The sequence below is a fragment of the Haliotis rubra genome, unplaced genomic scaffold (genome assembly GCF_003918875.1).
Source record: "Haliotis rubra isolate DU_JTF1 unplaced genomic scaffold, ASM391887v1 Scf156, whole genome shotgun sequence".
Classification (NCBI taxonomy): domain Eukaryota; kingdom Metazoa; phylum Mollusca; class Gastropoda; order Lepetellida; family Haliotidae; genus Haliotis; species Haliotis rubra.
The window spans coordinates 113332-139136 of record NW_025765514.1 but is presented as its reverse complement, the minus strand read 5'-3'; the positions used below and the strand labels follow the sequence as shown (position 1 = coordinate 139136).

Genomic DNA, 25805 nt, shown 5'->3' with positions numbered 1-25805 from the left:
ATATATTGATGTTACACTTGTAAACCTGTTACCATGGTTACTATCATTATCTAGGTGCATTGTTGACAAAATCAGGATGCCTTCTAAGTAAGTGCATGGAAACTGGGAATTATTATCAGAAGTGCAAATAAAAGAAATCTGCTTCAACACACGGAAAATTGATGTGTAGTTTCTTATAGAAGTACTTTGTGTATTATCGGTGAAACAGTTAAAATTTAATCTGAGTAGGGGAAATGTAATTCAGAAATTGACTTGGTCTGCAAACTCGATTACATACAGAAGATATATCTTTGTGTCATTATTTGTAAAATTATGAGTTGTTGCTGGCAAGATGCATCAGCTTTTAAACAAATATGCAATTATTTTTTTAAGTTCATTCATAAGGGTTAAAGGCTATACATGAACTAGTTGTGATGACAGCAAGATATCATTTATACAGGAACATGTACATATCTCGAAGGTGTGATTAGCAATCCATACAGCTGACTTCTTTAGCAATAAATGTTTTAACTTCAAATATTCATATACAATGGCACTGATATTTCAGTGTATAATGATCAATGTATTTAAGAACATGCTGAACAGGGTTTAACTTAATGTAACAAAGTCTAGTAGGTTAGTGCCATTGAAACTTTTCTGAACTGAGATATGACCAGATGAAAAAAAAAATATAGAACAATCAATAAGTGTTTAGAAAATTAATAATCTGAACGAAATTTTGTTCTAAAACTTATGTGTATTCTTGATCTGCACATGCCATCCTGTTAAAAGTGACTTCTTCTAGTTGCAGTTAGAAGTATCTGACACTTTGTGGTGTAGGTGATAACATTGTTTATCAAGCAAGTGAGGGTCTGCCAATTATAACATGGATAATTAAAAAACATGTAATCCTCCGTTTTCACTTACTTGATGGTTTGGAGATTTAACATGCACTATCCAACATAATGCATATTTTGCACACAGGTAAATTGTTATAGGTTCCAGACTTCTGTGCTGACACCTTCAAAGTGATTAAGTAGCCATGTTATTAAATGTCTTCCTTGAGTTCTTCAGGTGGTATTTGTAATAAAAACATGAAAAAAACACAAAATACCACAGTCAACATCAAACACTTTCCACGTCTTCAATTGTGTGGCATTAACTGCTGAATCAGCTGAAAGTAACTGCTCTCCAAACACAGAGTTAACTGCTTATATAAACACAATCAGACATGGGAGATTAGAGGGTGTGAAGTTATCCAGGGCAGTAAGCATATTGTCTCAGGGTATTCAGCCACAATTTAGTGACAGGCCACAATGAGCTGTAACTCCACTGTGGAATAGCCCCCCCTCAGGCTCTGTATCAACATGGCCTGGCGAACTGTTACATAATCTATTACCCTCCTCATTAATTACTGGCTGCCTATCCCCAGCTAATCTGGAGGGACAGTGGGACATCTTTCAGTTGCCAACTGTAGAGAATCAGGACTAGTTAGGCCCTTCAGTCCATGCAGTAGGGTGCAAGTGTCACTCTATGGTATATTACATGTGAAAGTTTGGGATACTTGCAAGCACTGTTGTACCATTGGACGCACAACTCCTGAATCATTTCACAAGGTAGGGTTATGGTGTTGTTGACAGAAACTCTTTAAATGTGTGCTATCAAGCTATATGTTTATTTTAAAAAAAAAGATGAAACTTAAAAAATCTGTTCAGTCAAGAAACTGATCATAAGATATAATTACTGACCTAAATGAAAGATGTTAAACCATCAAGAAACATGTTCTTGTTGAAGTCTTGAAGTCCATGTGAAGCCATGGCATACTTCCTGGAGTCCGCTACAATGTTAGGAGGGCTGTCATGATGTACAGTTAATATGCTGTGTGTTTCTTGACTTCGACCAGTGGTCCTAATTATGTATGGATATTGCACATTTAAAACATGTCCTTTTCCTTGAACAGCCTGTGAGTGCTTAATACTTGATATAGAAACTGACTGACTGCCGAGTGACAGCGGTACCTGTGTGATATGCCAGTATGCACTCAAATACGCATCGCTGAAATTTAACGAGTAGTTATTGTCAGAGTGGATATTTGGTAGTATATTTGTGATATTTAAAAAAACCCGCTGATATAAAATAGATTTTGGTTGTAATTTAAGTCCAATTACCAGATGATATTTGATGAGGCATGGCCTGTAGATATGCAAGCAATGCTGTTATGGTTTAACAAATTACAGCGTACATTATAGTTTGTACCTGTTTTTAGTGCAACCCAGATAAGTAATAACACATTGCTAGTGGAATGCATCATCATGTATTCTTTCATTTGCAGAATTACAATAAAAATGGGTCATGTATAACTTCCCCTTGCATGACACCAACCATGGAGCCGCATGAAATATAGGCCCATTGATTGCTCAGTGATACAGTTAATGAGAACAAATACTGTGTATCACATGTCTGTATGGGTGAGTTAGATGAGGTGCCTGTGTCAGACAGGGAGGAAGGTGTGACACACAACATGGTTGTTGGCGGAGACAGTTACAGTAAATCACACTTAATTTGTCTAAGATGCGTATTTGGTTCGCTGAACAGAAATGAGCTTTTGTGAAAGAAAGCTGTGATATAAATTTGCATGAATTTACTTATGACAAAGGGTTAAAACTATATGTTATGACATGCTTATTTATGTTGACATCCCTGAAGGAAAATACTAAGTAAAATAATGTACTTAATAATGAATAGTTAAATAATTAGTGTAATAGATTATTTTATAATACATGGTCAAATTTATGTGTAAAAATTACGAAGGATTATTGGTGATTTGCTTGTATGTGTCCCTAAAAGAAAACTGTGAAATTGTCCAGCAACTCACAGCTCTGCGCACACGTATGTAAAAGATAGTAAGTTGGGTGGACTAGGAAACCATGCGTACTACGAGTCCTTAATGGGGATGTGATTCATAAATGATGGATGTTAAAGTGGCAATATAAAACATTCTTTTGTAAGCACAACCTAAATTGTACCAAATACGAGATGTAGGGCCTGTTTCGACTTGTTGGTGATACAGTTTCTGGGTACACAAGCAGGTGTGTGCCTCACGCTGCAGGAAGCCCCTCACTGTCTATCTGTAATGATACGAGATCATTGTCGAGTGGCATCCCACCGAAGCAACAGGTCTGTGCATTTGTAGTTGACGAGGAGTTCAGATTATCTTGTTTAAGCAGGCTCCGGCTACTTGATTTTATCAGCTACAAATAAGGATCAAAGTTGTATTAAATCGTCACTGCTGTCATTCCGACTGGTTTTGAAACAGGTAATTTTCAGATGATTGATGTTTTGTTATTTTTCTATAATAGCTGGGTAGTATTACCCCACAATATTTTTTTGTGCAATATATACTGAAGTTAGGGATTGTGGCAAGTTTGTAGTGATTATTTTGCACATCTCCAAATATTCATGATCATTTCTGAACTTTTTTTCTTTTTAGTGCTTAGAAAGTCAGCACTGCATGACAGTGGGATGTTACATTCTTGCAATCTGCTAACAATGAGAGGTAACAATGCTGTCTGTCTCCAGCAACAGTGTCTGTGTGTGTGGGTCACATTGACTTGCCTGCCTGCCAGCCTGATGGCTGTGAGAAGGGTCTTTAAAAGTTTGACCCAGTTTTCATCACAGGCATGTTGTCCTCAGACAGCAACCTAAGATGTTTCTTAAGTTACGACCCTGTTAAACAGATTAAATTTAGTCCAGATTATATATAATTTCCTGTTTCAGTCACAACCGATGAAGCAGGATAACTCGTAGTCATACCATTGATTGGGCCTGTTTCTATAGCAACATTTTGTACTGATGCCACATGTAAATTTGTCACTCAGGCAATGAATTGTCATTTCTCTCCCAATTGTGCCACAGCTGTATCAAGTTCGGGAAATGAATGAGTTATAATACGACCATATTACGTCAAAAAAGAGCGCTACTGAGCAACTTTTGGACTGGAATTGACGCTATAAAAATGTTTTCATGACGATGATGAAAATGACCAGAAAGTATATTTTAAAATAGTTTTAGTCTGGCTGAAGTAAGTAGCTATAAAGAGGTCTAACATGTATTTTGTTAGTTTGCTGAAGTGCGACAGAGCGTACCTCCCAGTATGCCAGGCATCTCATCCAGAAGGGTGGCATCTGCTAAGGGAGCATATTTGTGTAAGGGTCGTCACCATGGAGATGGAGCACACAGCTCCATTGTGAGCCAGGTGAAAGACTCATCCCTCTTCAACAGCAGGTGCCCTGTAGATTGTATAGGTCTGTCCCTTGACACAGTAGCTGGTCAGCCATGCTGGGGATCTACTGTCACTTTCATGGACACTGAAGCTTAAGGAGGTGTGACATGTTGCATATTGTTACTATAAATCACTGATATGCCAGGGTCTGCTTTCATGGGTTCACAAGCACAGGAATATTTGGAATTGTCTTGAAAATGGTCAGTAATTTTGGCAATAAGACTGAACAGCTTGACAGAACAGGATTAACAAAATGCAATGTCCAGCATGGAGAACACTTCTAATTTGCTCGTTTTTTTCATGCTGGAAATGTTTGTGCCAAGGACTAGCTCATCCGACAAGTTGGCCTGCCCAGCTTGGTATTGTTATTGGTATTACATTTAATTAATAGTATAGCAACTGTTATTAGACTGAACAAAGTATTACTAAATTTAGGCTTCAGGTTAGTGGATGAATAGGTTGAAATATTAGTACCCTCAGCTGATCACATATTGCTGTTGCCTAAGGGATTTTAATTCAGGATATGCTAGTTTCAAGAAATGGCAATGGGTTTTCATTAGGCTATTGCTTGACCAGTTATTGTTTAAATAGAATTGGGTGTGAATGTTAGTATTTTTGGGAGGGACTAATGGCACATGATCTTTCTGTTAATGTGCCACAACAGTCTTTTCTGAATTTGAGGACATGGCAAATAGGAGAATCTAGTAAATTAGTTCAATCTGAGCAAAGTAAAAAGAACATGAAATCTTTTTCATTCCATGAGGTGAAAGTTGCTTCTTGTTTGTTACAGGCCAGAAGAGGTGACAGCGTGACATCATGGCTCCCAGCAAGAGCGCTGATGAGAGTGATGCCTGCATGAGGCAGAGACTTGTCAACAGTTTGAGCCAAAGTTTCCCTGGCAGTGCCCTATCTAAAGCATTACAGTGTTTGACAGACTCCGAGGATGAGATGAAGGCTGATCCACTTAGCAGTAGTTGTTTCGCAGAGCTGCGTACAGAAAAACTGGATGTGGAGGAGGATGATGAGTTGACAAGCTTGTCGTGGTTACAGGACAGTGATTTGTTGAAGAATATAAACGCTGGGGAGGGGGCGGATGAGGTGGATGGACAGAAGGAAAATGGGGAAGCAGGCAAGTTGACGCCGGGATTCTCACAACCTCATCCTCCACATGTTCCGTACAATCCTCAAAAACATATAAACAGCAAACCGCCATATTCATTCAGTTGTTTGATTTTCATGGCAATCGAGGACTCACCGATCAAGAGGCTCCCTGTGAAGGATATTTACAATTGGATACTTACGCATTTTCCGTACTTCCAAAATGCTCCAACTGGTTGGAAGAACTCTGTGCGGCATAACTTGTCTCTTAACAAATGCTTTAAAAAGGTGGAAAAGGATAAGGGCCAGGTAAGTGTTACTGCCATTTTTGTATATTAAAAGTACATGACATAGATTTAATAGGTAACAGAAGGACAGCACCATATGACTGGCATAATGGTATACCACAGACTGCCGTTTGAAATATTTGTGTATTGGGTACAAAAAAGGTTTTCTTCTCATTTGCTTCCTTGACCTAGAATCAGTCGTTCACATAAAAGTGGGCATCAAACTTGTGGAAAGTGATTTTTCTGTAACAACTACAATACAGTGTGCCAATACACAGGCCTAGAAACAGGTGACATTTTCTTTCCCAGAACATGGAGTCAGTTGCTTACTTTCTCAGTGTGCAGGAGGAATTCAGTCTCCACGTCCAGTCAATCAGTCAGTCAGTGTCCGGACCAAGTCAATCAGTCAGTTAGTCTCCACGTCCAGTCAATCGTTCATTGCAGTTTCCACGTCCAGTCAATCATTCATTACAGTCTCCACACCCAGTCAATCATTCATTGCAGTCTCCACTCCCAGTCAGTCAATCATTCAGTCAGTCTCCACACCCAGTCAATCATTCATTGCAGTCTCCACACCCAGTCAATCATTCATTGCAGTCTCCACTCCCAGTCAGTCAATCATTCAGTCATTCTCCACACCCAATCATTCATTGCAGTCTCCACGTCCAGTCAATCATTCATTGCAGTCTCCACACCCAGTCAATCATTCATTGCAGTCTCCACTCCCAGTCAATCATTCATTCTCCACACCCAGTCAATCATTCATTCTCCACACCCAGTCAATCATTCATTGCAATCTCCACACCCAGTCAATCATTCATTGCAGTTTCCACATCCAGTCAATCATTCATTAGTCTCCACACACAGTCAATCATTCATTGCAGTCTCCACACCCAGTCAATCATTCATTGCAGTCTCCACTCCCAGTCAGTCAATCATTCAGTCAGTCTCCACACCCAGTCAATCATTCATTCTCCACACCCAGTCAATCATTCATTGCAGTCTCCACACCCAGTCAATCATTCATTGCAGTTTCCACACCCAGTCAATCATTCATTGCAGTCTCCACACCCAGTCAATCATTCATTGCAGGTCTCCACACCCAGTTAATCATTCAGTCAGTCTCCACACCCAGTCAATCACCAGGTCTTCAACACATGTAGACCAATCATGTGACTGCAGACATTGACTCGCACATCATTTCATCTGACATTGATGAGTAGTACATGGTATTATTGTATATGTATAGCCTATGGGTGATGAAAGTATATGGTATTATTGTATATGTATAGCCTATGGGTGTTGAACGTATATGGTATTATTGTATATGTATAGCCTATGGGTGATGAAAGTATATGGTATTATTGCATATGTATAGCCTATGGGTGATGAACGTATATGGTATTATTGTATATGTATAGCCTATGGGTGATGAGTAGTATATGGTATTATTGTATATGTATAGCCTATGGGTGATGAGTGATTATTGAATGTATGTATATGGTGGGTGATGAAAGTATATGGTATTATTGTATATGTATAGCCTATGGGTGATGAAAGTATATGGTATTATTGTATATGTATAGCCTATGGGTGATGAAAGTATATGGTATTATTGTATATGTATAGCCTATGGGTGATGAAAGTATATGGTATTATTGGATATGTATAGCCTATGGGTGATGAAAGTATATGGTATTATTGTATATGTATAGCCTATGGGTGATGAAAGTATATGGTATTATTGTATATGTATTATAGCCTATATATGGGTGATGAGCAGTATATGGTATTATTGTATATGTATAGCCTATGGGTGATGAAATTGTATAGCCTATGGTATTATTGTATATGTATAGCCTATGGGTGATGAAAGTATATAGTATTATTGTATATGTATAGCCTATGGGTGATGAGTAGTACATGGTATTATTGTATTTGTATAGCCTATGGGTGATTAGTAGTATATGGTATTATTGTATATGTATAGCCTATGGGTGATGAGTAGTACATGGTATTATTGTATATGTATAACCTATGGGTGATGAAAGTATATGGTATTATTGTATATGTATAGCCTATGGGTGATGAAAGTATATGTAACTTAGTATAATCCTTGCAATAACCAGTGTGGATAACAATGAATTATCATGCTTGGTTATTTTGGCTTGTCGATTTAACCCCTTCAAGATAATTGGCAAATTGACAATAGAATTTATAGTTTAAATCAAAAGTACAGGCACACAGCTTATGGCCAGACTTAGCTAATTGCAGCAGATTAATATCTATAAGTAGCTCTCTGTATTGATATACATCTCAGTTAATACCGATCTGATACACAATCACGGACATGTTTCACATGCCTCTCCATATATTGACTGAACATCAGTGCCGTGAAATCCTGTTTAAGCAGGTAATTATCCCATCAAGTCACCGAATTAACCCCTCATATCTGGGGTATCAAAGCTCTAATCTTTCACCTTTGTCCATCATTCAAGGATTGGGCACCATGTTGTACACCGCTCATCTGAGGTGTTACATGCTGAGGTTCTGTTGAACAAACCGGCATCTCACTCCATGATCTCTGTGTACGAGGGACGAAGGTGTCCTGCGAGTGACCAATAGTGGTGACATGCTGTGATAGTAAACGAGTGACTTGTCACTATCATGGTCTCCATTTCACAACCATGTTCAATATTGACATGTTGTGGACGTGTCAGGAAGCTGTCGACAGCTTGAGTGGCCGGGCCGGAAATACATTATAAGATCTGCCGTTCTGGGCTTGTTGTCGTAATGTCATATCAATATCGGAAGAACACAGGCGAGCATTCCTGTTGGGTGTTGTGAGCACTAATGGCCTTTGTGAACAATTGATTTACCTGTCGGACTAATTGCTGACTAAGTTGCTCCATAAATTAGAACAATCAACATTTGGTTCAAATGGAATAGAGAATTGAGGCTTTAAGATCCAATGGTATTTATCAGTTCAGTGATGCTAACTTACAGAAAAAGAAAATTATCCTGTTATTCTTGGCACTACTTTCACTTTAGCTAAATATTAATATTATGTGTAAGGATTAGTGGAATTTTGTTGAATTATTAGAAATTATTAAAATGGAAAATTGTTTTACTTCATGTCAATATTCTTCTCAAAGAAGTAGAACATCCCATTATGTTGGTTTGTTATAACAGAAAACTAGTCATGTGAAAGAATAAGTTGTTCCTTGTCTTTTGTGTGGGACATTTGTGATTTTGTTATTGACATGATTTAGGGGAAATCTTTGAAAAATATTTTGGTCATATCAGCATGGCGAGAATTGTGAAAGTTTATTAATAATTGAGGTGCATCAACATGTCAGGCTTGGTTGATACTATACGGTCGCGGGGCTCCACACCCTGACAGATCTCTACTCATAAGGTCAATCAACCACTTGTCTGGTCCAGTGCTGTAAATACACTGTCACTGAAATGTTGATAACTGGGACATGTGCACATTCATGTACATTATTTCCATTGTTCAGTTTCTCTTTCTTCCTCCCCACACCCAACCCCTTCCCCCCAAATCCTCCATAACTGAAAAATAGAATTGAAAAATTGGTGTAATGAACAAACAACTGATAATTATAGCACTGTAATCATATCCATTGTAAACTCACACAGTCTCAATGTCCAACATAACCTGATTGTGCACCAACCCTTGTCTCTCTCTCTCTCTATATGTATATCAGTTATGACAAGGGGGCGGAGGTCGCGTTCTAAAGGTTAGAAAAGGTCATGGTTTCAGATAATCTCATGCCCCTATTTTCCAGTGTAGTTTACATCAGGTTATGAATGATCATGTTTCTTGAGGATCAGCAAGATACGACCTATGCTTCTTGTAATCAGCCAGCGTGATGTCCCTTATCACTATGGTATGAGAAGTGAATTGGCATATTATCACATACGTATCATACATGAGAAAGAGTGTTGAAATGTGAAAGATGTTAATTATCAGTTGGTTGTTGAGATTATGACAAACGTCAACAGAATTCAGACAAGTGGCAGGAACAGAAGCTCAGTGTTCATAAGCCACCTTTGCTGTGACATAATTGTTGTCAACAATGATACAGTTGTTGTCCTTAATATTTAGAAACTGATAAAATTATATTCAGTTATATTATCCTGCTTGTGAATAGTATTTTGGTGCCCCTAATATGTATTTGTTTTTCAACTGATAATTTCCCAAAATGGAGCCTCCTACATTAAACATTTTGTAGCACTATAGAGTTTTGCCTTAAACTTCAAACCTAGGGTGAAATTTAATTTACGGGAAGATTTGATTATGACCATTATTATATAATGTATATTTCTTGTCGTAAATTTGTTATGTACAACAAGTAGTAATTCGTGTCCCTCCAAAAGCCATATATTTGTTTTCTGTAACTATACATTTGTGTGTACGATCCACATGTTCCAGTCTCTTGTAGACCCTGTGGAGAGTACTTAATGTAGTCTACGTTACATCACTAGCTGACACTAGTAGGTTCCTAATAGCTAATCATTTATAGAAAAGTATGCAACAACCCTTGTCAACCAGTTCAACACAGACAGATATGACCATCAGTCCACTAACAGTCTATAAGGACAGTGGCGGTGGGGTAGCCTGGTGGTTAAAGCGTTCGCTCGTCACGCCGAAGACCCGGTTCGATTCCCCACATGGGTACAATGTGTGAAGCCCATTTCTGGTATCCCCTGCCGTGATATTGCTGGAATATTGCTAAAGGCAGCGTAAAACTAAACTCACTATAAGGACAAACCAGCTATATGACCAATTCTGTCGGTCGCATTATGTTTGGCCATGGTTCATTTTCGTTGGCTGATAATATTGTGTACGACACAACATTTTGTAATGAAACTTAGTTACTGATGATAGTTTGAAAAAAAACTTTTGTTAGTTACTAGACTGTAGGTACTAAGTAATTAGAAATATTAAAGTCACCCATGATGTGAACTTGATACAATTCATGTACACGCGCAACAACACCTGGTATAGATTCTTTACTCAACAAATCTTATATTTCAACCTAAAGAAGTTAGTGTATGAAGCCACACGTGTGCTCTATGTCCCGATCTTTATGTGCTCCCGTACACGCCTTTCTTCCAGACATGAAAACCCTCAGGCACAGCTTCAAGTGACAATGATGGATTTTAAAATGGCAGGTGGGAGAAAATGCTAGCTTGGTTGTTGCCATGGTAACTTGTAGCCTTGAGTCGTAAGCGGTCATATTAAGCAGCCAAAATTATGCCTGAGGGTGCAGAATGGTCAGATGGGTGCCCCCATTCACACTATAGTGAAATGTCTAACACAAGAACAATACCTCTTGTCGGGTGTCCGGGATAAATTGCCGTTAAAGTGTTGATTTCTGTGTGTTATGCAGCAGTGAAGTGTAACCTGATGGTGGTGTACGGATGTCGACAGGTCATGAGTCACGGATGACTGAGTTAGTCGTGTCCTGTAGTTCAGTCATCAATAGATAACTCTTACTAATGGTAACATTTGCTTAGATAAATATTAATTATTTATCACAGCTCTTATCGGTTCCTACATGCAATGATTTTGATGAGGATCTGTTGAGCATGTCCTCCAGTGTGACATAGATTTTCCATGCTTGCATTCAACAACACTCATGGGATGTCATTGATTTGGAATATCTGGTTTAGTACAGAATCAATGAAGCCATTTGTCTTTACAACATGTACCGAATCAGGTGTGGCAATTGAGTTATGTTTTTATCAAATTTCACATTTATTGATATATTGGGAGCCAGGTGGTTGTATCAGTGGTAGCCATAATGAAGGTATTTTTTGGTCCAGATTTGTCCCGATCCAGTTGTCATTGTACAAGAATGTCAGTGTTAAAAATTAAACATGGAAGTCAAGGAGTTCTATGCCGGAAAACTAAGTTCTATGGATAGTACTAACACTGTATCAAGCAATTGACGTTTCGGTGTAGGTACTAACACCGTTATCAAGCAAGTACCTACACCGAAACATCACATTCATTGCAATAAAGAAGTTGACTATCCATAGAACTTAGTTTTCCTTCATCTTCACAACTTCTAAAATGCTTCTCAAAGAATGAGTTCTATGTCTTAACCTTTTGTTATAAAAGATTTAGGGTAGCTTTAGTTTTAAATACCATGGTATAAAACCCAAGGGAACCACGACCAACTTTCATTTCTATCACAGTATGTGATTAAGATTGTTTTCGTGAACTGACGACCTGTATGTTGTGTTTTTCAGAGTATTGGTAAAGGTTCACTATGGTGCATCGACCCAGACTTCCGACCAAACCTGTTACAGGCGCTACGGAAGACACCTTATCATCCGTATCACCAACTTCAGATGATGTCTTCACCACAGTCAAACATGCAGCTCCCAGTGCTTCCACCAGGGTAGGTGTACTCTCCGTCAAACAGGCAGCTCCCAGTGGGGGTAGGTGTACTCCCATGCAGCTCCCAGTGCTTCCACCAGGGTAGGTGTACTCTCCGTCAAACAGGCAGCTCCCAGTGCTTCCACCAGGGTAGGTGTACTCTCCGTCAAACAGGCAGCTCCCAGTGGGGGGTAGGTGTACTCTCCATCAAACAGGCTGCTCCCAGAGGGGGTAGGTGTACTCTCCGTCAAACAGGCAGCTCCCAGTGGGGGGTAGGTGTACTCTCCATCAAACAGGCAGCTCCCAGAGGGGGTAGGTGTACTCTCCGTCAAACATGCAGCTCCCAGTGGGAGTAAGTGTACTCTCCGTCAAACATGCAGCTCCCAGTGGGGGGTAGTTGTACTCTCCGTCAAACAGGCAGCTCCCAGAGGGGGGTAGGTGTACTCTCCGTCAAACAGGCAGCTCCCAGTGGGGGGTAGGTGTACTCTCCGTCAAACAGGCAGCTCAGGTGGGGGTAGGTGTACTCTCCGTCAAACAGGCAGCTCCCAGAGGGGGTAGGTGTACTCTCCGTCAAACAGGCAGCTCCCAGTGGGGGTAGGTGTACTCTCAGTCAAACAGGCAGCTCCCAGTGGGGGTAGGTGTACTCTCCGTCAAACAGGCAGCTCCCAGTGGGGGTAGGTGTACTCTCCGTCAAACAGGCAGCTTCCAGTGGGGGGTAGGTGTACTCTCCGTCAAACAGGCAGTTTCCAGAGGGGGTAGGTGTACTCTCCGTCAAACAGGCAGCTCCCAGAGGGGGTAGGTGTACTCTCAGTCCAACAGGCAGCTCCCAGTGGGGGTAGGTGTACTCTCCGTCAAACAGGCAGCTCCCAGTGGGGGTAGGTGTACTCTCTGTCAAACAGGCAGCTCCCAGTGGGGGGTAGGTGTACTCTCCATCAAACATGCAGCTCCCAGTTGGAGTAAGTGTACTCTCCGTCAAACATGCAGCTCCCAGTGGGGGATAGGTGTACTCTCAGTCAAACAGGCAGCTCCCAGAGGGGGTAGGTGTACTCTCCGTCAAACAGGCAGCTCCCAGAGGGGGTAGGTGTACACTCAAACATGCAGCTCCCAGTGGGGGTAGGTGTACTCCCGTCAAACATGCAGCTCCCAGTCCCAGTGAGGGTAGTTGTACTCTCCGTCAAACATGCAGCTCCCAGTGGGGGTAGGTGAACACTCAGTCAAACATGCAGCTCAATCCAGGGGTGGGTTATTCACTAAGACCCTACAACTAGCCAAACAGTCTCCAACCTAATCAAGCATGGAGTTCCAAGTGCTTCCTGCAGGGTAGGGAGTTCCACCCCAGTCAATATTTCCACTCAAGTAAAACATTCTTCCTGGTCATTGTCAAACGTACATCCTCCACTCTCAGTAAAACATGCAGTTCCCTGTCCATACCTGATTGGCTCTCGCACATAGACTTCGGCATATACAAGGGCACAAACATAACCTCTATCTCCCTCTTCAGTCATAATATTCTGTTTGTTGTCATGAATCTATCTGTCTAGTTCATTTTGAAAATCATCAAAATGTTCAAGAAGCATGACCATCTCAAATCAGTCAAACAGCTATTTGAGCTTCTGAACAATTGGCCAAAATTGGCTAGGTGTTGCCATGACAATCTCTGGTGACCCAGAATGCTTTGCAGACATTGTTAGAGAGAGCACGACATCAACATTGTCAAACATGGCTGTGGGACGATGTATTTACACAAGTCAGGAGGGGGTTAGAGAGTGTATCGACATATATCCTCAAACTCACCTTGCCTCTTCTCGATCTTTCACCTCTATTCAGATCATCTCAACATGCCCATACATGTTGTATCTGGTGTGTTTACCGACAGCTCGTAGGCTACCCATGTATTTGCCATGTGTTTACATTGAGGAGTCTCCACATACACTTTGATCACGAACATTAAGAAACATTTTTGAAGTGGTCTCTGTAATGACAGCATCCATTCTAGAAAAACGATTCATTGAATTAACAAGAACTCTTATTTGATGACTAGTCATAAGTTTTGAATTTAAGTAGATCATATTAAAGATCATTTAGAACAAATAAAAGAGAAAGACATTTGGTACAGGAAACATCCAGGAGTATGGGAGAGTACGTGCATGGAGCACAGTTTTATAGGAAGGTAGAAAACATTGAGTAAACTGAGGGCTGTATGGAGAACATTGGCAGTAGTCAAGTAGTATATTATAGTAGAGCATTGGCTAGTATTTATAGCATTGGGTAGTATAGTAGAGCATTGGGTAGTATCTTTAGCAATGAGTAGTATTGTTCGAGTTCTGGATAGTATTTATAGCATTGGGTAGTATAGTAGAGCATTGGCTAGTATTTATTGCATTGGCTAGTATTATAGTAGAGCATAGGCTGCATAGCATTTATAGCATTGGGTAGGTAGATTTATAGCATTGGACAGTATAGCACACTGCTAGCATTTATAGCATAGTATAGTAGATTGGCAGTATTTATAGTATTTATAGCATTGGGTAGTTATAGCATAGTATAGAGCATTGGCTAGTATTTATAGCATTGGCTAGTATTGTATAGCATTGGTATTTATTAGCATTAGATAGTATAGTAGGCATTGGCTAGTATTTATAGCATTGGTATAATATAGTTTATAGCAGCATTGGCTAGTATTTATATAGCATTGGTAGTAGTTTATAGTAGAGCATTAGTAGCATTGGCTAGTGTTTTATAGCATTGGGTAGTATAGCACTTTATAGCATTGGGTAGTATTTATAGCATTGTAGAGCATTGGCTAGTATAGTAGAGCACTGGCTAGTATTTATAGCATTGGGTAGTATAGTAGAGCACTGGATAGTATTTATAGCATTGGTAGAGCACTGGATAGTATTTATAGCATTGGGTTGTGTAGTAAATCACTGGACAGTATCTTTAGCAATGAGTAGTATGTTTGAGTTCTGGATAGTATTTATAGCATTGGGTAGTATAGTAGAACACTGGATAGTGTTTTTTAGCATTGGGTAGTATAGGAGGGCCTTGGGCTGTACAACAGCAGTTGATAGATTATATGGTATTGGGCAGAAGAGAGGTCTATGTACATCAAACTAGGTCCACCTGTACACTGCCAATTGGGGATCAGACAGGCTTGCATCTGGAGTAGAGTCAACCCTTGAGTTGATAAAAGTCCACAATTTGCTTTAAATGAAACACTCCCCTTGACTTGTGACACATTACTGTGTCGGGAGGATAAGATAGGCTAGCCATGTTAACAATGGTGAAGTATAGCATCAAGTGTGCACCCACTCATCTGCAGGGGACACGGGAGGATCCTGTACACTGTTTTCAAACTGTGGCTTATGTCTCTGATATTGAGAATCTGGTCCAGATCTGGGTGAACTTAAGAAGACTGTAGACTGTTTCCAAGCTCTCTGATTGCTATGAAATAAATAGACCCAGGCAAATCCCTGTACTATCTATTGGTGTGTTTACAACATATAATCTGTTCTACAAAGCTTGATGTTTTTTGTAATGTGTTTCGTATTCTTAGTGATGGTGAAATGAACGGCCATCTTTGAGACAGGGCCTAATGTATGAAATGTAGATTGGCCCATATGGAGATAAAGTGCCTGTAATCATGCTGCTTTTATTGGGAGGTTGAAGCATTATTGATGAATTTTCTGAAGCGAAAGTGGGAACCTGCTGCCATTTTAATACACATATTTCACTTCCCCATCATGGCATTGCTGTTGCCATAGGAACCACACAAAGCTTGAAGGTGATGACACTGCCCAATTCTTGTACCAGACAATTATGGCTGGAGTGGCTGTTGCAAAATTAAATACCTACAGTGTATGTGAGCAAGGACAGTGCGACAGTGTAGAGCATGTATTTTATTGAACGTTGCTCATATGCCACGGGATAGTGTTACAATTGTCAGCAAGGCAGTAGTGTTGAATACCAAAATTTACTGATGTACTGAGGTGAAGCTGTTGTCTGGTGAGCGGCCAGTCAATCGAAGGGGGATAGGGAAGCCTAATGTGGCTTGGTACGGCTGGATTAAGGGAAGATACGCAATCAATGCTGGCTTGTTAATAACGAGCTCTCTGATGGCGTCATAATGTCAATGCGGATCGTAATTGAATTTTATGAATATCTTTAAGTGGCATTTTAAGGCATGTAGTTACTGTGTGGAACTGGTCCAGCCTATGATAGAGAACAACTGACAGTTGACAAATTAAGCTGCAATACAAAATTTATGAGATGAGTCAAGAATTATGTTATGTGAGTGCTTATGAATATATAAATCGACAAGCTATTTGAAAATGTAATATGTAGGCATTTAATCTTTCCATTAAGCAGTGGATAGCTAGGTACATGGGTGCTATAACATTTTGGTCTGTACCTCGCGTGGATTCACGTCATGATGACAAGTTTGTGTCTCTGGAGGTTTATATTATAGAGTAATATGACTGATTTACGAGTCAAAGCTCAATCACATGCTCACTTTGCTTGTTCACTAAACAGTACAACCAGAAATTATTGAGAATTTAAAGATTGTAAATTTTTATATTTTTTTCACTCATTACTCAAGTATTAAATGTGAATATTAGCAGAACATAACTCCAGATTCAAAGACAGGTGAACAGTTAGTATTTTGTCAAGTCACCATGGGCAGCAATGCAGGCTTCAATGCGGCGGGGCATACTACTGATCAAAGAAGTTAGAAAGTCGTGGTCCATGCTGTCCCAATATCGGACCACCTCTTCTTTCATTTCAGTAATATTTGTCAGATTTTTCTTATTGACACTTTCCTTCATAAGTCCCCAAACATTTTCTATTGGATTTAGGTCAGGTCTATAGCTTGGCCAATCTAGTAATGTCATATTTTGGGTCCGAAACCAGGCCTGTGAATACTTTGATGGATGTTTTGGGTCGTTGTCCTGCTGGAAAATCCAAAAATTTCCATAGAACACTTGAGCAGATAGAAGTAAATGTCCCTCGAGAATATCTGTGTACCGCTCACTGTTCATATTCCCTTCAAATACACAGAGGGGCGTTGCCCCTAACACAGATATGCTACCCCACACGTGTAATTTCAGACTGTACTATGGGCCCTGATACAAAGGTTTTTCAGTTTGTTGGGTCCAGAATTTCAGTGTATTAGGAAACAGCCACACAGAACTTTCATCTGAGAAAATCACATTGTCACAGTTAAAATTTCTATGCTGTAAGCACCAGTTCAACCTTCGCTCCTTTTGTTCAGGTTTCATGATCGGTGATGTAATTCCTCGACTTTTCTGCCAACCCATTGCATGCAGCTCAGTTCCAATTGTCTCCTTACAGACAGCCACAGTTCCTCTATCAATCATATCCAGCCTTAAGTTTTCTAAACTCCTTCGGTTTTTTAGAAACAAGAATACCAAGCCGCCTCCTGTCACCGACAGTCAATTTTCTGGGCCTATCTGCGCCTCCCTGGTGCTCAGTGCCATATCCATTTGCAATATTTTTCAAAACACGATAAACAGTGGACAAAGGGATGCCTGTTCTACTTGAAAGCACTTTAGCTGATCTGATTTCCTTGTTATAATACTCTAAAATCAACTTCCTCTTCTCAAAGACTTCTCTAAATCATCCATACTGAGGATCACTGAAAATGTCGTCTGCTAGCAAGTAAACAAAGGGGGATAACTCTTCACAAACTAATGAAAAAGGATTAACAGAGTTGTTTCTCTTGATGAAACCAAGCACTTGATAGCTGGTCAAGGTTGTTTATACTAGAAATCCAATTCAACATATTCCTAAAAATTCGCAATAATTTCTGGTCATACTATATATAATTAGTCAATCTTTATTGTGACTTTTTGAAAAAAAGAGTGCCTGTAAAAATGTATTTTTGTTTATTTCAGTTGCCATCGGCCCTTTCCCTTGTCCCCTCGATCAGCACCCAACACTATTTCACCTCGTAAGTAGTTAATGTAGAGGTCACATCACGGCTGCTGCTGCTGCTGCTGCTGCTGCTGCTGCTGCTGCTGAGGAAGGAGTGTAACAATACAGGAGTACTATGGTTCATGTCACGTACGCCATGAAGTAGGGTTGCTGATATCTCTATGTCATGAAACTGACCAAAATCCTACCAGACATTTGCGAGGTGCCATATCTTATGAAAACTTGACACATTCAGAAATGCTAAATTTTAATCAAATGTTTTCAAAACAATACAAAATTGGTATCCTCATTCCTCAATTAATCTTGATCAGTGTCAGTTTGTACCACATGAAGCAGAATTATCTTACCAGCTAGTTACTATGTAAGTCTGAAATGTTTCTCTTAATTCAGATATTCCAGTTGCAGTCATTATATTTTACTTCTTGCAGTATTGTTACACTCCTTGCAAGAGTTGTGATTGTTTTAGAGCCATTTCACGGTTATATTTTATTTGCTTATCTCTCCCAGATATTCTTGCATGCCATTGTTCTGTTTTGTACATTTTCTCAAATACTTCCAAAGCTGATATTTATCTCCATTTGAAATAATGCGATTCTTTGTTTGTGTTTCTGTGGCTATCACACAAGATCTGTACCCTAGTTTTGTTACTAGATGTTGGCATTTGTCTTTTCTGCAGATCTCTTCCCGTTTCTCAGTAAGAGATTAGCACAGACAGCTTCAGATATTGGTAAGTTCTTCGCACATTATGAAGTTACTTAGTCCTCCAACATCATTTAATTGATGAAGTACAGCAGATATCTTTCCTGTTATGGGAAATTAGGTTTCCGGAGGAAAATATGGGATGAGTTGCTGAATATGATCACTTCTTAAATCACTTACACTATACCCAGACTCAACTTGCTGGGTAGGTGTCAAAGGGGTGGACTTAAGGGCGGACTTGTTTGAAGCATTGTATCCAAGTTGTGTAGATTGATGCTCATGATATCTATCACTGGATTGTCTGATCCAGACTCGATTACAAAAGGCTTTTGTCATCTATTTTCAGTTCAGAGTTAAATATTACACAATGTAGAGTTAATGTAGACTAGAGTAGAAAAGTTAGAATATACCACATTTAATACAATATAGCATATTTTTGTGTACACAAGTAGTACCTAATGTATATCATGTAATAAAGAATGTAGTGCTTGATACAGAATATATTACGATAGATCTAACACACCCGAGCTTAGTAGCAATCCAGCACTTTTGTTGTACGCTGCTTTGAACCTAACTCTTCTTGGAGGCTGGCACGAGCAATTATAAGAGTGAATAACAGTAGTTGTTACTTTCGTTGCTACAATGTATCCCATTAGTGTGATGCAGGAAGTATTTAATTTGCTTGTGTGATGTCACTTGAGACACCATGATGGTAGACTGATTTACTACTTCTGCCAATTAGTACAAGGACTACCAACTAGTTTGTGCCACTTCCATGTGACTCCTTCATGCTACAGTGTTGCGATCTCGTGAAGAGTCGGGTTAGAAGGGGTCTTAAGCAACTTGTGCCTGTTGTAAAACTCTACAATCAGGATTGGGTGGTCAGGCTTGCTGACTTGTCATCGTATCCCAATTGCGTAGATCGATGCTCCTGCTGTTGATCACTGAATTGTCTGGTCCAGACTCGATTATTTAGTCTGCCGCATATATAGCTGGAATATTGCTGAGTGCAGCGTAAAACTCACTCACTCACTACAGTGTTGAGACAGTTTCTTTGAGGCCTTGATTGTTAGATGGTCTGTGGCTTGCCTAGCCAGTACCCTGATGTTGTGAATCGTTGCTCATGCTTTTACTCACTAGTTTTACTTGTTGCTATGATACGGCTGCAAGATTCACTTGTTCATTCATTTCCTTATATTTTATTGATGAAAATTGATTTTTGAAAAGTTGACGAGTATTTATCAGCCTCCGATGTTAATGAACCCGAAACCCTGACAGATCTCATTGTTATAAGATGAAAGGACACTGTCACGTATCACTCTTTGATCATTACATCCGGCATGTAGTTAGATGTTGCATGTGGAGTGTGATAACAGTCCATATCCATTTCTACTGTGTAGCCCCATTACTTAGGCCTGATGACCTGTACGGCCATTATAGACCATGGTAGCTCCTGTACTGATGGTTGATAAGAACAAATTGTGTATGACCACTGATGATATGGCCGCATCACTGACAGGAGTATTGATTGTCAGAAACTGTGAAAACACTGGAAGCTACGGTTACATTGATTTGTAGGAAAATACCGAAACAGCAAAGGTTGCTATGTATTTACAGGTTGTTGTGGTGGGTATCTGTACATCATGGACAGGAATGTAGGAGAACACTTGTTGTCTGTGTGGGACTCGACCAGATATTGACATCCAGGTTTACATGGCGATCATCAGCTTCTTATTGTCATGTCAGCTGAAAGATGAACAAGACGCCTTTTGAAGAGAATAATACGAAGTATATTGGGACAATACAATAGATTTATCATCGTTTTATGGGTTTTCGGATGCTTTAGGAACTTTTACTATTGAACAAGTACCACAGGATCAGTCTCTCACTACCAAGGTGGTTGGGTAGGCATTCCTGCAGACCAAGTACCACAGGATCAGTCTCTCACTACCAAGGTGGTTGGGTAGGCATTCCTGCAGACCAAGTACCACAGGATCAGTCTCTCACTACCAAGGTGGTTGGGTAGGCATTCCTGCAGACCAAGTACCACAGGATCAGTCTCTCACTACCAAGGTGGTTGGGCATAGGCATTCCTGCAGAACAAGTACCACAGGATCAGTCTCTCACTACCAAGGTGGTTGGGTAGGCATTCCTGCAGACCAAGTACCACAGGATCAGTCTCTCACTACCAAGGTGGTTGGGTAGGCATTCCTGCAGACCAAGTACCACAGGATCAGTCTCTCACTACCAAGGTGGTTGAGTAGGCATTCCTGCAGACAGCGTCCTACAGGAGGACATTCTCTCACTACCAAGATGGTTGGGTAGGAACTCCACATTGATGTGAAGCCCATTCCCGTCAGAACATCCATGATATTGTTGGAATATTACTTAAAGTTGCATAACGACATAGTTACTTCTCACATATTGTAGCCATCTGACCCCAAACTGTGGCAATCTGTATAGGATTACTGTGAACTTGCTGCTCCTTAAAGAGTAAATGTGAAGTGGGATTTGGGTTGAAGCTGAAAATGTTTTTAGGTATCCAGTGAAGCAGAATCATCGGGAGAGATTCCATCCAGGAAACGCAGCTTTTCGCGCACAAATCAATACATCTCTCAGAAAACACCAATAGCTTCTAGATTTGCTAAATGGGTAAATGTAATGCTTGTACAAAACTGCTGGTGTGCTGAATATTCCTTGAAGTTATTAATAATCAATGTAGGTGTTGAGTAACAACTGTAGACATTAATGGCATCCTGTCCTGTCAACCTGCCTGTATTCTGAACATATGGTGGAAACGGGAGTTGATGTTTCTTCCAACATGAATTTTTTAACAATATTTTCTCTGAATATTTCTTTGATGGATATAATTGTGCAGTATGTTTGGTTAGTTCTTGCTAGACTGCTTTTTAAAATGGCACCAGTACAATTAGTATTGTGAACGTGATTAGCCTCTTGACTTTCTTGAGCACTTCGTATCTGGGTGTTCGAGATTTATAATAGATATTAAATCAATAAATCGGTAAACTCAAGAAGCCATGGAATCGTCCATAGTCATCAAAGCAGAAAAAAGTCTTGTACTGTTCCTATGTTGGTGAGGTGTGACGTCCATCATGTGAGCCGTCTGCTCCATCAATATGGGACAAAGGTTTATGAGACTTGCTAGCAGGTCAGAGTCTGTATATAGGAGTATTTGTTGTAGAGACACCCTTAGTGATTAAAACATTTAATGAACTAATCGAACATGCTCCAGCTTGTTATATGGGCCATACAATATATCTTCTTTGTGCATGGTGTAAAATCAATCTGGTCACCAGTAGGTGTTAGGTGCATGAGATATTTATATTTCATATTTCTTCAGAGAGGTTTATTAATTTAGAAATCAATTGATTATTTGCTCTGATATCAGAATGGTTATTTGTACAGTAGAATTGCTACCTCATTTTATGCTATTTTTTGTTGGATCAAAAACACAAACTATCAACAAAATATTTCTTGGTTTATTATTACATAAAGCATGAAAAGCTCAGAATTTGAGTTAATCCATTTGAAGAAGAAACAATCAATGTGTTTTGACCTTAAGGTTCATGCATCTCTGAAGTGTGTTTTGTACAGGTATGATGTGATGAATGGTATCCAGTGAACAGTTTGGTTTTATTTTCATCACATAGTAACATCCAAGACAGTGTTTACTGGAACAGACCCTATGTGGGTAGTTAGCACACACTGGCGTACACATTCCATAATTCACAGAGAATACTCAGGGAATTGGTTTCAGCTCTCACTTCATTGTGTTTATAGAATGTAATAAATGGGAGGTTTTTTGTAAGAGATATATATAGGTGTCATGTTTATTTAAGGATGGAAATATTTCTTGTATTGTGTTACTATAACATACTTATTGGGGAAATGGATTAAGGGTACTGATGCTAATTACCAGATGATACATACTTACACGATCATCCGCTTGTGAAGACTATTATATTGATGGTCGAGTACACAGATGGACATGTTTCTCACTCAGTCTGGTACCGTCAGTTAGGGGATTACCACAGGAGGTATTATGCTTAGGTGTGGGTGGGGTTCCTGATGACTTCAAGCATAATGTCCTTAAGTCTGTAATTAGGGACAAACTCCCAGCCCTGTTGTATAGGAGCTAGTCTCCTGCAGATATGTAAGTAATGAATCTGAATCTTACATTCATGCAATTGAAGACAACAGAGTGATGCATGTCTCTCGTCTCGCTATATAAACTTGTGATGTGAGGAATTGTGTTGAGATGATGTAGTGAGGGCATGGTGTGGGCATCTCTTCAACTGTTCTGCTTCAAGAGATTTGTCCAGTCATTAACATTCAAGGCCACCCATTTACAGTTTCTGTTGGACTGATGCTCCAACACTTGGAATGATGACAGATTCTTTTTTCTTTCTTTTTTCATTTAAAAAAAAATACTAATCTCATATGATCTTGCACCTCAAAATTAATGTGTTGTATATATTTTCAATGTAAAACTTATTCCCCACGAACGTAATCAATGAAAACACATTTGTATGTGAATGCATCACATGGTTCACTGACGAAATTGTAACTTCTATTCAGCAGTTTGGCTCATTAACATTCATTCTAGCACGACATGGTGTGATACTCGATTCTGATTGGCTGAGAGTTCATCAAAACTGTACTTAAATGGCAGTTTAAGACTGCAAATGAAAGTGACCGATTCACCGTGTATGAATACAACAAACTTGTTGACCCTATTGTTTGTAAACAAACATGTCGGACATCAGCAATTTCTACTTCGGCAACATCTTTTGTGGGTTTTTATGTAAAAAGCGAATGGTTTGAAGAAGAATTTCTTGACCCTAATCCCAGTGAAGAAACTACAAAGCTGGAAAAGCGGCAGTATATTCAAACCGGGTCTAGATCTAGTGGGCATGACGTCGACAACACGCATCGGCCCACACGTCCTAACCTGACCGCTTCCGTCCCGGACGTAATGCCCAGTCCTTCAACTTCCACTGTCCATGTATCCCACATAAAACGTGGCATGTCAGGTCTTTTCCAAATTGGGAATAGTAGGGTGGTTATCAACAATTATTTCCGTAAATAAAGTTAGCGCCGACTAAACATAGCGAGTTCACGGCTTGAATTGGGGCGAGTTGATTGTCATACAGTAGGGGAGATCAATAATTCGCTTTAGAAATATCAGTATAAACTGTATTTTTTTTTATTTGTGTATGTTACTTCTTACAAATACAAGCATACTGGTTCCTGAAATAAAGTATTTATGTTGTTGAAAATGTTAATTACACAACCTGTCCCTCAACGGGATGATTCCAAGCGATTTCCAGGAAAAAGGCCCTGTTGATGTAAGACCGCTAAACGTTTAATTTAAAACCTCACACTGACGCGTTCGGTTTTTAAATTTACATTTAGCGGTCTTAAATCAACGATAAAGGACCGCAAAACTGAAAACCAAGTAGCTTTATCTTCTAAGTAAGGTGAGATGCAATTTAATCACACGTAGTTTCTGTTATGGGCTCTCTGTGAAACATATCCAGGAGTGTTTGGTGAAGCTCTGTTTGTCTGTCTCTCCCTCATCAGCATTTACCATCTTTAATTATTGCAAATGTCACTACTCACATTTCCATTGGAAATATTAAACTTGTGTACCCGTATCTATGGTAACTGAGTAATACACATCATCAGCCAAAACAGATGTGATCTGTGATAGAGATGGTGCAAGAGGTCTGCTCAATGTCATTCCCTAGGTAAACATTTGAGGAGGGTTCTTGCTTCTCCTCTCTGTTTGGTTTGTTCTCTAAACACTGATAAGATAATACTATTGATGTTGGAAAATAGTCATTAATCTCTGGTCTCAAATTCAAAGCTGAAACCATTTCTGCTAAACTAGGAAGCAGACGCAGCATGCCATCAGGTAGCTTGTTGACTGTTACCGTGGACAACAGAAGCAACGCTTCATAACAAGTCAGCTGTGACCCATCCATGTTTGTTTTTCGTCCAAAACGTTTCCTCTAGAATTCCTGAAGCTGTGAACAGAGGGATGGGCAGTAGTTGCATTTTGGCGTCTGTCAGTGTGTGGTCAGGGTCGTGCTCAAATGGGTGTCACTGTTGCAGCAGCAGCAACAGCATATCATGTATCCCCAGCCCAGTTGGCAAACCATAATGGTTGATATGTGATAGTACATTATCAGGATTTTAAGGCACAGCAGTTAATTTCAAGGAGAGATGTTAATCTAGGTTGTGATCCCTTTATACCTGGTGTGTTGAAAGGGTTCTGTATTGCATGAATAAAAACATCCCATTTCGAACTTGGAAGGTGAAACACACAAGTCCATAGCTCATAGTTCAGGAGATTAATGTTATCAGATTGCGTCAAACTTTTAAGTTTTATCCACCATGCAACAATTTTTTTGATTATCAGAATTGTTCAGAACCAAGAGGACAATATGGCATTAACTAGTGATGGTTTGGTTCTGGTCTTTACTTATTATGCTGGAGATACGGGTTTTCCACAACTGGGTACATTGTCCTTTTACTGGTGTCTGATGCTGTGATTATGTCATACTCACTCATTCTTATCTAAATACGCTAAAATGTTCCTAGTTAGTACAAGCAGAAGATGGTGTCTCTATAGCTCTTGTAACTTGATGGGTTTTTTCCTTTCCAGACAGCGAAATTACAGATGTTGCCTACACATTGGTGTCCTTGAAAGGCTTCAGCAGCAAGAGTGAGTTACCCCACCGATTGGTCTCAATTTATTTCAGTGAAAAATATAATAAAATGTAATCTTACCCACATTTAAATGGTACAATTTGAGTAATTGCTAATTTAGTAATCCGACTTCTTACAATTTTAAGCAAAACATAATGTTTTAAACATAGAATGTCTAATTTTAGATTCATCTGGGATGTCGTCCGACGGCTCAGAGGGCTCCTTGGATCCCAGGTTTCGGTACAAGAGAAAGTTCAGGTAAAGCTCTTCATCCAGTGATACACTATTTCATCTAGGACATGATTCTGTGGTTGATTACAACTGTATCCAAATCAAAAGATTTCTTTAGGCCATCTTT

General features: G+C 39.7%; 1 protein-coding gene across 3 annotated transcripts in view; it reads left to right on the top strand.

Annotated features, from left to right (window-relative positions):
- LOC124270920 (forkhead box protein N3-like) overlaps nucleotides 1-25805 on the top strand; it is a 59183-nt gene that overhangs the window by 27293 nt on the left and 6085 nt on the right. For all 3 annotated transcript variants that reach the window (XM_046705985.1, XM_046705984.1, XM_046705983.1), the window contains exons 2-7: nucleotides 5052-5668; nucleotides 11929-12080; nucleotides 17974-18029; nucleotides 18690-18740; nucleotides 25404-25463; nucleotides 25633-25705. In XM_046705985.1, the coding sequence (XP_046561941.1) occupies nucleotides 5078-5668; nucleotides 11929-12080; nucleotides 17974-18029; nucleotides 18690-18740; nucleotides 25404-25463; nucleotides 25633-25705 (983 nt within the window). In that variant the 5' untranslated portion in view covers nucleotides 5052-5077. The remainder of the gene's footprint in view (nucleotides 1-5051; nucleotides 5669-11928; nucleotides 12081-17973; nucleotides 18030-18689; nucleotides 18741-25403; nucleotides 25464-25632; nucleotides 25706-25805) is intronic.